This window comes from Dermochelys coriacea, chromosome 1, assembly GCF_009764565.3.
Source record: "Dermochelys coriacea isolate rDerCor1 chromosome 1, rDerCor1.pri.v4, whole genome shotgun sequence".
NCBI classification, from domain to species: domain Eukaryota; kingdom Metazoa; phylum Chordata; order Testudines; family Dermochelyidae; genus Dermochelys; species Dermochelys coriacea.
Genome location: NC_050068.2, coordinates 68,129,547 through 68,145,242, shown reverse-complemented (window position 1 = coordinate 68,145,242; position 15,696 = coordinate 68,129,547). Strand labels below are relative to the sequence as shown.

At 43.9% G+C, this 15,696-nt stretch overlaps 1 protein-coding gene across 3 annotated transcripts in view; it reads left to right on the top strand.

Moving 5' to 3' along the window:
• The first annotated feature begins 11,312 nt into the window (after positions 1 to 11,312).
• The window catches only part of DIAPH3 (diaphanous related formin 3), a 504,954-nt gene continuing 500,570 nt past the window's right edge, over positions 11,313 to 15,696 (top strand). For 2 of the 3 annotated variants that reach the window (XM_038385982.2, XM_043504573.1), the window contains exon 1: positions 11,315 to 11,950. In XM_038385982.2, the coding sequence (XP_038241910.1) occupies positions 11,816 to 11,950 (135 nt within the window). In that variant the 5' untranslated portion in view covers positions 11,315 to 11,815. Of the gene's footprint in view, positions 11,951 to 15,696 lie in introns of all 3 variants that reach the window. The other variant, XM_043504572.1, reaches the window with a different exon arrangement.

The window sequence follows — 15,696 nt, the reverse complement described above, 5'->3', positions numbered from 1 at the left end:
CTGCAGCTCCCTTTGGCTGGGAACAGCAAACAGCTGTACCTGCAGATGCTCAGGTAAACAAAGCATCTTGCGACCCACTGGGGCGTACCCTGAATAAGCTGTGAACCAAGTTTGGGAACCCTTGCACTATATGAATCCACAGATTTCCATACCTGGAATACTGCATGTAGTTCTGGTGGTCCCATCTCAAAAAAGATATAATTGGAGAAGGTACAGAGAAGGGCAAAAAAATGATTAACAGTATGGAACAACTTCCATTTTTATGGCTGACTTAGAACAATGCTTCCTCAGCTCTCGTCCCCTAATGCCCCTACTCTACTTGCGCTACATTGATGACATCTTCATCATCTAGACCCATAGAAAAGAAGCCCTTGAGGAATTCCACCATGATTTCAACAATTTCCATCCCACCATCAACCTCAGCCTGGACCAGTCCACACAAGAGATCCATTTCCTGGACACTACGGTGCTAATATGCGATGGTCACATAAACACCACCCTATATCGGAAACCTACTGACCGCTATTCCTACCTACATGCCTCTAGCTTTCATCCAGATCATACCACACGATCCATTGTCTACAGCCAAGCTCTGCGATATAACCGCATTTGCTCCAATCCCTCAGACAGAGACAAACACCTACAAGATCTCTATCATGCATTTTTTTTCCCACCAAATGCATCCGATGAAGTGAGCTGTAGCTCACGAAAGCTTATGCTCTAATAAATTTGTTAGTCTCTAAGGTGCCCCAAGTACTCCTTTTCTTTTTGCGAATACAGACTAACACGGCTGCTACTCTGAAATCTTACAACTACAATACCCACCTGCTGAAGTGAAGAAACAGATTGACAGAGCCAGAAGAATACCCAGAAGTCACCTACTACAGGACAGGCCCAAAAAGAAAATAACAGAACGCCACTAGCCATCACCTTCAGCCCCCAACTAAAACCTCTCCAACGCATCATCAGGGATCTACAACCTATCCTGAAGGACGACCCATCACTCTCACAGATTTTGGGGGACAGGCCAATCCTTGCTTACATTCAACCCCCCAACCTGAAGCAAATACTCACCAGCAACCACACACCACACAACAGAACCACTAACCCAGGAACCTATCCTTGAAACAAAGCCCGTTGCCAACTCTGTCCACATATCTATTCAGGGGACACCATCGTAGGGTCTAATCACATCAGCCACAATATCAGAGGCTCATTCACCTGCGCATCTACCAATGTGATATATGCCATCATGTGCCAGCAATGCCCCTCTGCCATGTATATTGGTCAAACTGGACAGTCTCTACGTAAAAGAATAAATGGACACAAATCTGGCGTCAAGAATTATAACATTCAAAAACCAGTCGAAGAACACTTCAATCTCTCCAGTCACTCGATTACAGACCTGAGGGTGGCTATCCTTCAACAAAAAAACTTCAAAAACAGACTCCAATGAGAGACTGCTGAATTGGAATTAATTTGCAAACTGGATACAATTAACTTAGGCTTGAATAGAGACTGGGAATGGATGAGTCATTACACAAAGTAAAACTATTTACCCATGTTATTTCTCCCCCCCTCCGCACCCTCCACTGTTCCTCAGATGTTCTTGTTAACTGCTGGAAATAGCCTACCTTGCTTGTCACCATGGAAGGTTTTCCTCCTTTCCCCCCCCTGCTGCTGGTGATGGCTCATCTTAAGTGATCACTCTCCTTACAGTGTGTATGATAAAACCCATTGTTTCATGTTCTCTGTGTGTATATAAATCTCCCCACTGTATTTTCCACCAAATGCATCTGATGAAGTGAGCTGTAGCTCACGAAAGCTTATGCTCAAATAAATTTGTTAGTCTCTAAGGTGCCACAAGTACTCCTTTTCTTTTTGCGAATACAGACTAACAAGGCTGCTACACTGAAACCTATTAAAAAGACTAGGACTGTTCATCTTAGAAAAGGGATGACTAAAGGGGGATATGATAGAGGTCTATAAAATCATGAATGGTGTGGAGAAAGTGAATAAGGAAGTGTTATTTACCCCTTCACATCACACAAAACCTAGAGTCACCGAATGAAATTAATAGGCAGCAGGTCTGAAATAAATGTTAGGAAATTCTTCTTCACACAACACACACACAGCCTCTGGAACTCATTGCCAGAAATGTCGTAAAGGCAAAAAATTCAAAAAATAATTAGATAATTTCATGGAGGATAGGTCCATAAATGACTATTAGTCTGGATGATCAGGGACACAATCCCATGCTCTGAGTGTCCATAAACCTCTGACTTCCAGAAGCGGGGACTGGATGACAGCAGATGGATCACTCGATAAAGTGTCCTGTTCTGTTCATTCTCTCTGAAGCATCTGGTGCCCACCATGGTCAGAAGACAGGATGCTGGGTTACCTGGTCTATTTGGCCATTCTTATATTCTTAACAAAAAATTCCTGACCCAAGCTCCTAAGAAGTAAGAGAGCTCCCCACCACATCCACATTATAGCATTGCTGGTTAAGACTCTGCAGTTAAGGTTGAGTTTTGCTGTGTACTTAAAGCAGGAATTAAACCTCTTTGTTCGGTAGGAAAAAGTATAGTGTATCTTACTCAAACTTAGGGCATTTACTCTTTGAGTACCAAATTAATTTTCTGAAAATGTACAGGTAAATCCATTAACTAGTTTGTAAGATAAAATTAACTAGGTCCTTGGAAATTTAGCATCTGAATCAGTTCTTCCTTTGTCAACAATGACCTTAACCCCAGAATAATGCACATACTTTAAACTTTCCATGTAGTTAAAATTAATCAAAGTCTTATGCATAAGCTATATTTGAAGAAATTAGGATTTAATTAAGTTGTTAATTATTGTTATATGTCATTGATATGATTATTTAGGCTACAAATATGGGTAGGTTAACAGTTCAGGTAACTTTAGTTATGACAACAGATCGTAACTCAGCCAATTACCATTCTCTCTTGACAGTCCATTTGCATGTTTCAGTTCTATTGCCTGTATTGACTCAGTGGCATGAGGGTCATGTGCGTCAAAGATTCTCATTGGTAGATCACTCAGTCCATCCATCATTACTGTTAGAAGTTGAGTGTCGATGCTTGAAAGAATTCTCATGGCACTGCTGCTTCAGATCAACTGCACATGGAGGCAGGACTGACAGGGGAACTGAGGCAGGAGTGCTGGGGAAGACCTTAAACACAAAGACATTGGGAATCAGTGTCTTCTGTCTTCCTGCCATACTTCACATAGCACTGGTCTCACTAACACTGCACTCCGAACAAATTAGTCATGTGCAAATTAAGAGCTAAATTAACCAGTAAGCTTGGGCTTCTTTATGCTGCTAAGGGTATACTACTGAATCTGCACTGACAAGTTGAAATTTAAAAAATGATTTAAAGTTAATACCATATATCTTCACATAATTAGAAATATCACTTGGTAGTATTCTCCTTGGGTTTAGTGCTCAAGTATGACATTTTAAATATTTTTTTTTGTTAGTCAATATTTCTAGAACCTCTGTATTCTTTGTACTTATGCTAAGCTGTATAACTGTGAATCACGTTCCCAACATGCTTTTGAATTTATGTTAAGCTTACAGTGAACTAAGTATTACCTCTGTTCTTGGTAAATGTAGAAACATGTAGGGATTATTTAAATTAAATTAAAAATTAGTGGTACAGATGTATGTTCTGTTAACGCTTGCCAAATTGCGTAGTGTGGTAGGTACAGCTGATAGAGAAAATTAGTGCAGGTGCTAGGGATAATTGGGGCAAATGTTTCTATATCTTGAAACGTAAGTACAAAACTAGATAACAAAAGAGAAGAAAGGTTTATAATAATTGGGGTGTTTTCTATTTGATGTAAAAAAGAGGGTGGGCTCGTGCTGCAGGCCTTTTTCATTGCTGTGTAAAGTTCTGGGCTCAGGTTGGAACCTGGGTTCTAGGACTCTGCAAAGTGGGAGGGTCCCGGAGCTTGGGCTCCAGTCTGAGCCCAGAAATGCACAAAGCAATGAAACAGCCTGAGCCCCACGAGCTCAAGTAGGCTGGCATGGCATGGTACAGATATCTAGCTGCTGTTAAGACATACCCTGAATCTCTACTGTGTTATTTTCTCCATGTAGCCCAGCTCTGGGAGCTCAAGTCAGCTGATCCAGGTTCTAAGACTCACTGCTTGAGGTTTTTATTGCTGTGTAGACTTAAAAGACCTACAAAAGATCCAGTTTCTCCCTAGCAGGAAGGAAGCAGCAGCAGCAGCAGGATCAGGCTCATTCTAGAATATGAGAGAGACAAGGTAGGTGAGGCCCTTGTTGTGTAACTGTCAGAGCCTGTCTTCGCTGCAACAGTTAGCTCGGAGTTAGTACACTAGAGTTACTATACTTGAGCTAGCTTGGCTGAAATGAGGGCAATCACACTTCAAATCAACACTAGAGTTATATAGTATGATTGGATTAGCTAATAATGAAGAATCAGAGAGGACAATGCAGAACGGGGAAGAAAATTGGCAGCATGTGACCTCCAGAAGAAGAACAAGGAGAACCCATGTACCCCCAATGCAGATAGAGGTAAGAAACCATTTTCAGGCTCTCTGCACAGGTACTATGGCAGAGAATGGTTTGGAAAAGTTATCTGGGCAAAGGGATCAAAAGAAGACCCCATCAACTGGAAGGCATGGGATGCATTGTCCTAGGGATTGGGGTTCCATGACCACCACTCCCAAAAGGAGGAGATGTGTGGTGGTGGTCAGGGACTCCCTCCGAAGGGGGATGGAGTCATCCATCTGCCATACAGACTGCGAGACTCGAGAAATGTGCTGCTTGCCTGGAGCTAGAATTCAGGATGTGATGGAGTGTCTGCTGAGACTGATCAAGCTCTCCGACTGCTACCATGTGGGCACCAATGATACTGCCAAGAATGACCTTGAGCGGGTCACTGCAGACTATCAAGTATCAGGGGGTAGCCGTGTTAGTCTGTATCCACAAAAATAACAAGGAGTCCGGTGGCACCTTAAAGACTAACAGATTTATTTGGGCATAAGCTTTCGTGGGTAAAAAATCACTTCTTCAGATGCAGACTAATCTGTTAGTCTTTAAGGTGCCACCGGATTCCTTGTTGTTATTGCAGACTATGTGGCTCTGGGAAGAAGGATAAAGGAGTTTGAAGCGCAAGTCATATTCTTGTCCATCTTCCCTGTTGAAGGAAAAGGCCCAGGTGGGGACCATTGAATTGTGGAGGTAAATGCGTGGTTATGCAGGTGGTGTCAGAGAGAGGGATTTGGATTCTTTGACCATGGGATGTTGTGCCAGGAACAAGGATTGCTAGGAAAAGATGGGATCCACCTAATGAAAAGAGGGAAGAGCATCTTCGCAGGCAGGCTTGGTAACCTAGTGAGGAGGGCTTTAAACTAGGTTTGCTGGTGGATGGTGAACTAAGCCCAGAGGTAAGTGGGGAAGTGGGATACTGGGAGGAAACACAAGGAGGAGGGTGCCACAGGGGTGTACCTCAGTCCCTGGAAAAATCATGGAGCAGGTCCTCAAGGAATCCATTTTGAAGAAGTTGGAGGAGAGGAAGGTGATCAGGAACAGTCAACATGGATTCTGACACAAGGAAGAAAGGAGAGCAGCAGAATATGGACCTTGGACTTCAGAAAAGCAGACTTTTACTCCCTCAGGGAACTGATGGGGAGGATCCCCTGAGAGAATAACAAGAAGGGGAAAGGAGTCCAGGAGAGTTGGCTGTACTTTAAAGAATCCTTATTGAGGTTGCAGGAACAAACCATTCCGATGTGTAGAAAGAATAGTAAATATAGCAGGCAACCAGCTTGGCTTAACAGTGAAATCCTTGATGATCTTAAACACAAAAAAGAAGCTTATAAGAAATGGAAAATTAGACAAATGACCAGGGAGGAGGATAAAAATATTGCTCAGGCATGCAGGAGCGAAATCAGGAAGGCCAAATCACACTTGGAGTTGCAGCTAGCAAAGGATGTTAAGAGTAACAAGAAGGGTTACATACTACAGGTATCAGAGTAGCAGCCGTGTTAGTCTGTATTCGCAAAAAGAAAAGGAGTACTTGTGGCACCTTAGAGACTAACAAATTTATTAGAGCATAAGCTTTCGTGAGCTACCGCTCACTTCATCGGATGCATTGTTAGTCTCTAAGGTGCCACAAATACTCCTTTTCTTTATACTACAGGTATGTTATCAAGAAGAAGAAGAAGGTCAAGGAAAGTGTGGGCCCCTTACTGAATGAGGGAGGCAACCTAGTGACAGAGGACGTGGAAAAGGCTAATGTACTCAATGCTTTTTTTGCCTCTGTCTTCATGAACAAGGTCAGCTCCCAGACTACTGCACTGGCCAGCACAATATAGGGAGGAGGTGTCCAGCCCTCTATGGAGAAATAAGTGGTTCAGTACTATTGAGAAAAGCTGGACAAGCACAAGTTCATGGGGCCAGATGGTTGCATATGAGGGTGCTAAAGGAACTGGCAGATGTGATTGCAGACCTATTGGCCATTATGTTTGAAAACTCATGGCGATCGGGGGAGGCCCCGGATGACTGGAAAAAGGCGAATGTAGTGCCCGTCTTTAAAAAAGGCATGGAGGAGGATCCGGGGAACTACAGAGCAGTCAACCTTACCTCAGTCCCTGGAAAAATCATGGAGAAGGTCCTCAAGGGATCAATTCTGAAGCACTTAGAGGAGAGAAAAATGATCAGGAACATGGATTCATCAAGGGCAAGTCATGCCTGACTAACCTAATTAATTGCCTTTGATGATAAGATAACTGGTGCTGTGGATGAGGGGAAAGCAGTGGACCTGCTGTTCCTTGACTTTTGCAAAGCTTTTGATACTGTCTCCCACAGTATTCTTGCCAGCAAGTTAAAGAAGTATGGGCTGGATGAATGGACTGTAAGATGGATAGAAAGCCGGCTAGATTGTCGGGCTCAAAGGGTAATGATCAATGGCTCCATGTCTAGGTGGCAGCCGGTGTCAAGCGGAGTGCCCCAAGGGTCAGTCCTGGGGCCAGTTTTGTTCAATATCTTCATTAACGATCTGAAGTATGGTTTGGACTGCATTCTCAGCAAGTTTGCAGATGACACTAAACTGGGAGGAATGGTAGATACACTGGAAGGTAGGGATAGGATACTGAGGGACTAGACAAATTAGAGGATTGGACCAAAAGAAATCTGATGAGGTTCAACAAGGACAAGTGCAGAGTCCTGCATGTAGGACGGAAGAATCCCATGCACTGTTACAGACGAGGGACTGAGCGGCTAGGCAGCAGTTCTGTAGAAAAGGAGCTAGGTTTTACAGTGGAGGAGAAGCTGGATATGAGACAACAGTGTGCCCTTGTTGCCAAGAGGGTTAATGGCATTTTGGACTGTATAAGTAGGGGCATTGCCAGCAGAATGTGGGACATGATCATTCCCCTCTATTCGGCATTGGTGAGGCCTCATCTGGAGTACAGTTCCCAGTTTTGGGCCCCACACTACAAGGATGTAGAAAAATTGGAAAGAGTCCAGTGAAGGGCAACAAAAATTATTAGGGGGCTAGAGCACAAGACTTATCAGGAGAAGCTGAGGGAACTGGTCTTATTTAGTTTGCAGAAGACAAGAGTGAGGGGGGATTTGATAGCAGTCTTCAACTACCTGAAGGGGGATTCCAAAGAGGATGGAGCTTGGCTCTTCTCATTGGTGGCCGATGACAGAACAAGAAGCAATGGTCTGAAGTTGCAGTGGAGGAGGTTTAGGTTGGATATTAGGAAAAACTATTTCACTAGGAGGGTGGGGAAGCACTGGAATGCGTTACCTAGGGAGGTGGTGGAATCTCCATCCTTAGAGGTTTTTAAGGCCCAGATTGACAAAACTCTGCTGGGATGATTTAGTTGGGGTTGGTCCTGCTTTGAGAAGGAGGTTGGACTAGATGATCTCCTGAAGTTTCTTCCAACCCTAATCTTTGATTCTATGAATAATGAGTTGTAACTTGAGCCATTGCATCCCCACTGCATTAGGAGCTCCAGCATCACTCTAATTTTAAGCCATCCTGCTCCCCACAGCAGCCAACTAGCTCAAGCTTAAAGCACCACTTAACTTGATCTAGAGACTTTTGTGTGTGGATGGGCTCTAAATCAGGGGTAATACTTGAGTTGGAAGTTGACCTAACTGTATTGTGAAGACACATGCTGAAAAATTCGGGTTACTTTGAGCAGGGTCCAAACCCAAACAAATGCGAGAAACAACAAGAAAACAGAATTATCAAACTATGTGCATGCCATAACTGAGTAAATGTATAATCATATTATTACAGTTAGTCTTCTCTGTCTCACCCTTTCCCTTTCATGTTGTGTGATTTTTAGGCATTATATCATGTATAAAATTAGATGGATTTGGGGGGTAGAGTTAATTTGTTTTTATTTGTTCTGTGAATCACCTAGCAAACACAGTTGGGGGCACTATAAAATAATAGTAATTGATAACTCTACTAAAACCCCTTGTATTCAGGATTAAAATAATCACCTTTTTACTTAATGATATTTAACTATATTTTTAAAACATATCCAATAAACTACTCTCTCTTTATTTGCTTGCTATTGAACCAATACGGTACTTTGAAACTGATCTATTGCATTCTACAACCGTGCAATTAAAAAGGTCCCATTTAAACAGCTCTATCATCTGCACTACATAGGCAGATTAATTTTCTAATCAAAACATTCTGAAAAATAATTAAGCATGACATTAAACAGTGTTGTACTAATTATACTCCCCATGAAGAATTCCAATCAGAATTTACAGTAAAAAGCACTAGAGAAACCTACCAAAGCACAAGTGCTTTACTGTACTTTAAGAAAAATCACCCATTCATATAATAATTTTGGTTGTAACTCCTGTTCTAAATTAACCTATTTTTCCATAAAACAATATTATGACCCAAATCTTGCAAAAGGCTATATGTGGTGGAACTTTATAGGTTATTATTTATTGACTTCAATGGGGTTATTATTTATTGACTTCAATGGGGTTCACAGGGGTGTAGGAATCTGCCGGCATAGAACAAATTGAGGGATCAAGGCCTGTACTGTTTCCTTGTCATTGTTTTGTATTTAAGCAAGTCAAGTTATTCCAGAAAAAGTGATTGTAATTGTTCTAGGTTTTTAATTGGATTTCATTTTTATTGCATTCAAGACAAACAAAAAAGAAAAAATTACAATGGGTAACCGGGGTATTTTATATCACATAATGGAAGCAAAAGGAGATTGTGCCTTTTACTTCTGTTATTTGATATAAAATACTCAGGACATAGACACAGATATATAGTTAATTCCTTACAATGTCTACTACCTTGTATTTACCAACAAGGCAATTCATCTGCCATTGAGCTGGTCATTTACTTTATTAGATCTTTCTTAAGTTTCTTAGGGTTTCTCCACTTCTGACTACCATACCAATGTTGTCACCTTATAATTTACCCCTTTTCCATATAACTTATAAATATTTTAAATAACTGTAATGTTAGAGGAGTACTTGTGGCACCTTAGAGACTAGCAAATTTATTTGAGAATAAGCTTTCATGAGCTACAGCTCACTTCATCGGATGCATTCCGATGAAGTGAGCTGTAGCTCACGAAAGCTTATGCTCAAATAAATTTGTTAGTCTCTAAGGTGCCACAAATACTCCTTTTCATTTTGCAAATACAGACTAACACGGCTGCTACTCTGAAACCTGTAATGTTAAAATAGAACCTATGTCATCTCACTGTTAATCTTCATGATGACAGCTCCATAGACAATATATGAGGGAAGATAATTGAAAATCACATTTAACATCTAAAATATAAATCTAGATGCTTGTTCAATATTGAAAGAAAATAGTAACATGCATAGTAATAATTATATGCTTCAGAGTGCTAATTGCTATTATTTTTAAGAGGAATGTTAAAATCTTGAGTCCAGGGTATGGAATTTGAGGTATATAGTTATTATTATAGAAATAGGAGCTTATTTGGTTAAATTGTCCTACTGTCTGTATGTTTTTTCTAATCAGTTCTTCCCCAAGAGCAGAGTTTTTCTTTTAGTAACTTTGAATCTAGAAAATGTCTAACTGAGCAGGTAGATAAAATTTAATTATGAGTTGTTCAAAGTTCATTAGTATTGTGTCCTGGAATAAGTCTCCGGTGGTCAATAGCCCTTTGGTGTCCCATCTTTGAAAATTAGCCTTTTCCTGTCCTAGAGTTAATTTTGAACAAAAACATTTTTTTTGGTTAAATGTTTGAGGGACAATTCCTCAGAAGAGGAACATCCCCCATTTTCAAGTAAAAAACGTGGTCACTCTACACAGAAAAAAGAAAAGGAGTACTTGTGGGACCTTAGAGACTAACAAATTTATTTGAGCATAAGCTTTCGTGAACTACAGCTCACTTCATTGGATGCACAAATAAATAAATAAATGTGTTAAGTCTCTAAGGTGCCACAAGTACTCCTTTTCTTTTTGCGAATACAGACTAACATGGCTACTCCTCTGAAACTCTACTCAGAGTATCCTAGGCTGAATCTGTCTGGCACACACAGCATAGGTGCTGGAACTGGGGCTGCTGCTGCACCCACTGGCTTGAAGTGGATTCCATTATATACAGGAAAAAGAAAAGGAGGACTTGTGGCACCTTAGAGACTAACAAATTTATTTGAGCATAAGCTTTCGTGAGCTACAGCTCACTTCATCGGATGCATTTGGGGGAAAAAACCTTTTTTGCTTTTTTGTTAGTCTCTAAGGTGCCACAAGTACTCCTTTTCTTATTATATATACAGGCTTTCTGGTTTGGTTCAATGGCTCTCAGCACCCCTATTATACAAATTGCTCCAGCACCTCTGGCATAAACTGCTATACCAGAGGCGCATACTTTCTCGTCATCTGAGAGAACTGCTCTGACAACTTGCAAGGGCCATTATAACGATGAATGCAGCTGGAGTGAAACGGGGCTGTTAGTTTTTCTCTCTACTGGCTCCTATGTTGACAGCGCGTGGGGACGCATATTTAGCTTCACTTCACACACACCTCACGTCTCTCTCCTTGTCATGACGTCAGCGTGACTCGCCAGTGAGCTGACGGCCCCCCGAGGAATGAGAGCGCTAATCCGTGGTTTCCTGCCCCAAATTCTGCTGGGTACCCCAATCCCTCCGTGCGCGGCTGGGAGACACTCCACCCACAGGCGGCCCTCCGAAGGCGACTACACTTCCCAACATGCAATGCCAACTATTCCCCGCGTGGCTTTCGCCGCGTTGCTTCGCGGGATATGTAGTCCGGCTGGGGCCGCCCCTTGGTTCGAAGGACGCCGCTGGTTCAGCCTCGCCGGGCAACCAACGGACTGGTCGGGATTGACAGACGGTCCGACCAATCGTAAAGCAGCCCTGCACGCCCTCGGCTTCGGATTGGTGAGTTCGGGAGCGAGCGCGCCAGTGGCGGGACTATTCGGACGCGGCAGATTGCGAGAGCCGTGCTAGAGACGCGGGTTGCGGCACAGCCGGGATTTTCCTTCCCCGCACGCTGGCGCCAGGGCAGCTCGCGCGGCTGCTGAGATTAGAGGAGCTTCCCGGCTAAATCCGCGGCCGGGCCGAGGCGGCGGCGGCGGCGGCGGCGGCTTTACCCCGAGCCCCCTCCTCCGCCCAGCTAAGCCTCTCTAATTACAGACACACGCCGGGCGCGGCCGAGGCCAGCGGCGCCAGCAGGGCAGCGTCCCGGATCCGCCGGCCTGGGCCAGTCAGTGCCCCGCCTGCGACCTTCCCGGGAAAAAGACCAACGCGGGCTCCGCGCCCCTTGCCATGGAGCCGCGGGGGTCGCCGCCGCCTGCCCGGGGGGGCCGAGAGAACAAGCTGCTTCGCAGGAAGGTGCCGCCCGGCGCGGGGAGCGGGCGAGGCCCGGAGGACGCGGCTGTGGACGGCAGGAAACCCAAATTTGTAAGTGTGAGGCGGCCAGTAGCGGTGGTTGCCCTAGACGCGGGGGGGTAGGAAGCAAATCCCGGCCTGGCCCGGTCAGCTCAGCCCCAGGGCACCTGGGTGTGTCCGACGCTGAATACCTAGGGCTGGCGGTGCTGCCACTGCCTGGCCCCGGGGCCTGCCTTTCCTCCCGAACTGGCCCAGGAGCAAAGGTGGGCGCTTGAAACCCCCGCAGCTGGAGTCCGTTTTAAAAGGGGAAGAGAGAGAAGTGTCCCCAAACAACGATTGACGTTGCCACTCTTCGTTTAAATTCATATTGTATGTGTCGAAGGATATTTTGTTGGTTGGGGACTTCGGGGCTCCTGTAAACTGGGTTTACTGTCCCAAACTTAAATAATGACAGGTTTCAGAGTAGCAGCCGTGTCAGTCTGTATTCGCAAAAAGAAAAGGAGGACTTGTGGCACCGTAGAGACTAACACATTTATTTGAGCGTGAGCTTTCGTGAGCTTCATCATGCATCCGATGAAGTGAGCTGGAGCTCGCGAAAGCTTGTGCTCAAATAAATTTGTTAGTCTCTAAGGCGTCACAAGTCCTCCTTTTTCTTTTTACAAACTTAAATACCAGCGTTTCTGATCTACTAACGCAGAAGGCTTCAGGAGCGGCTGGCTGTTCATGGAAAATTAAAGAAATCAAAAGTGGTACCTAGAAGGCTGTGTAATGGGGTAACTTAAGAAGGAGTTCAGATAGGGCACTCTTGATAGCCACAATCTGGTAGTGGAAAGAGAGTTGGGTTAAGGAAGCTTTTTTTAGGAAACACCGCAGCTACTGTTTCCCAGGTGTTAGATGTAGGCAGGATCTCTTGGAAAGGTAGAAAAGTTAGGTGTGGTCTTCATAGAATAGTGGGTTTTTTTTGTATAACCTGAAGTGTGAATTTAAATCAACATAGTTACACCAGTATCTCTCACACCCCAGATATTCTTATTTTATGGAGTATTTTTTTTCCTGTTTAGTTCATATTGCTTGGAAAGATGTTTTAGCTAAACTAAATGAAATGAACAAAAGAACTTGAGTAAGAATGTGCATAGGGAGTGTTACCCATGTCTAACTATATTCACATAACTGCTAGTCTAGGTAGAAAAGTTAATCTGGTAGATTTTGCTGGTGAGGGAGATTTTTATTTTCTGGCTAGTAGATTTCATTCTCTAGTTAAGTGGTCTCCAACCCTTTTATGCCCAAGATCACTTTTGGAATCTAAGGGCAACCCAGGATCTACCCCTTCTCTTCCCAGTCCATTTCCCTCCCTCTCCCTCCACTCATTCTCCCCCCCCCCCCACTCACTTTCACTAGGCTGGGGCAGTGGGTTGGTGCTCGGGAGGGGGTGTGGGCTCTGGGCTGGGGCCGAGGGGTTTGCAGCATGGGCTGAGCCTGGGACAGGGTTGGGGTGCAAGGTCTAGGAGGCAGTTTGAGTGCAGGAGGGAGCTCTGGGCTGGGGCAGTGCTAGGGTGCATGAGGGGGTACAGAGTGCTGTGTTGGCCGCTTCTGGGAGTGGCGTAGGGCCGGAGTGGGCAGGGAGTCTGCCTTAGCTGCAGCCACACTATGCTACTGGAGATGGTGATTGCCTGGGAGATCCTCTAGGATTGACCAGTCAATAACGATTGACAGGTTGCTGACCACTGCTCTAGTTCAGTGAGTGTCTAACCAATTTTGTTATACTCATTAATTATCTGACTGACTTTACAGTTGGGTCAGGGCTAACTTGTACCTGGTATTCCTGTACATCTGGTGATTTCTGTAATTTCAAACTCTGAATTCCTTATACTATCTAAAAATCCTCTGGGAAAAAAATTACTTTCACAGGATGTTATTTTGACATGACTAAAAGTATTATTTTTCTCATCATAATCATCATAGAAGGAAAGATAATAGACTGTGTCTTGATCACTGTGTTTTTTGGACTGGATTTCATATTTTTTAAAAAGAAAAGGAGTACTTGTGGCTTAAATTAAAACTTTGTGAACACATGAGTCATTAACTATGATTTTAAAGAAATGATGGAGGAGTTGCATGATTCAACAGAGAATGGGGCTGTATAATATTGAATACAGTTGATCAGAGCTTTGGATTCAGTTGAGGACTGTAGCAAGAATTCTCCGTTTTACTTTATTAGTGCTGCTAGAAATAAAAGCTGCAAATACCCCAGACAACTACTTCTAACAGTTACAATTACCAACAAATGATCCCTAATACAGTACCTAGGGGGAGTCCAGTATAATGGCATAGATTCCTCATTGCATAGATTGCTCATTCCCCTTTTGCACTGATTTGCTGTCCATAAGTGCAGTCATCCCATATATGTATCAAAATCATGGTCCATTTTGGTCAATTTCATGGTCCAAGGTTTTTAAAAATTGTAAATTTCATGATTTTGGCTATTTAAATCTGAAATTTCATGGTGTTGTAATTGTAAGGGTCCTGACCCAAAAAGGAGTTTTGCGGGTTCACAAGGTTATTATAGTGGGGGTTGCGGTACTGCTACCCTTACTTCTGCAGTGCTGCTGGCTGTGGTGCTGCCTTTAGAGCTAAGCAGCTCTGAAGGCAGAACCACCGCCAGCAGCAGCGCAGAAGTAAGGATAGCATGGTATGGTATTGCCACCCTTACTTCTGCGCTGCTGCTGGCAGAGGTACCGCCTTTAGAGCTGGGCACCTGGCCAACGGCCGCTGCCCTCTGGCTGCCCAGCTTTGAAGTAAATGCAGAAGTGAGGGTGGCAATACTGTGAGCCTCCTAAAATAACCTTGGGTGACGCCCTGCAACTCCCTTTTGGGTCAGTACCCACTATTGGGGAAATGTTGGTCTCCTGTATAGTATAGGGTAAAAGAACACAGAAGACCAGACTTCACATGGGGAAAACCAATTTTCACAGTCCGTGATGTTTTTTTGGCCGTGAATTTGGTAGGGCTCTCCATATACTCTATGCCGGAAATAAGGCTACTTCTCTGACTGGCTCTGTTTTCTAGTCCCAGCTCTCAGGCTGCCTGCTGCTCATCTTTTGCTCCACAGCCAGTTCTCAGACTTCTACACCAAGCTCCTGCTCAGCTGATGCTTCTGGTTCTTTGCTAGGCTGATCCCTTCTGACCTCAGAACGTTACTTCCTTCTCCTCTACTGTAGGGATTATGGAGCTCTTTATTGGGTGGATGGTGAACTAGGTAACCCAGTGCTTTTTTGAGATGTGCCTATACTGCAGCTAGGCCCATGCTTCCGAGCGCAAGTAAACAGATCTAAGCTGGTGTGCTGAAAACAGCAGTGTGGTTAGAGGTAGTATGGGTGGTGGCCTGGGATAGCCACCTGAGTGTGTACCAAGTGGATCAAGGCAGGTTTTTTTTACTCAGGTGCTTAGATTGAGCTGCCACCCATGCTACTTTCAGCTATACTGCTATTTCCAGCATGCTAGCTTGAGCACAACTAGCATGTCTTTGTCTACACATGCTGGGAAGAATAGTCTCAGCTGGAGTGTGGTGTGTAGTGTTTCCTTCGTGATTATATCATTACAACTTGGAGGTTGAGGAGGGGGGAAAACAAGCCAGCAGGTTGATTACAGTATAGTTGTAATCTGAAAGTGATGCTTTTAAAAAAGACAAGCATTATAAAGTTTCATTTTATGTCTAAGTGACTTTCACATTAAAAGGAGTACTTGTGGCACCTTAGAGACTAACCCATTTATTTGAGCATAAGCTTTTGTGAGGTACAGCCCACCTCATCGGATGCATC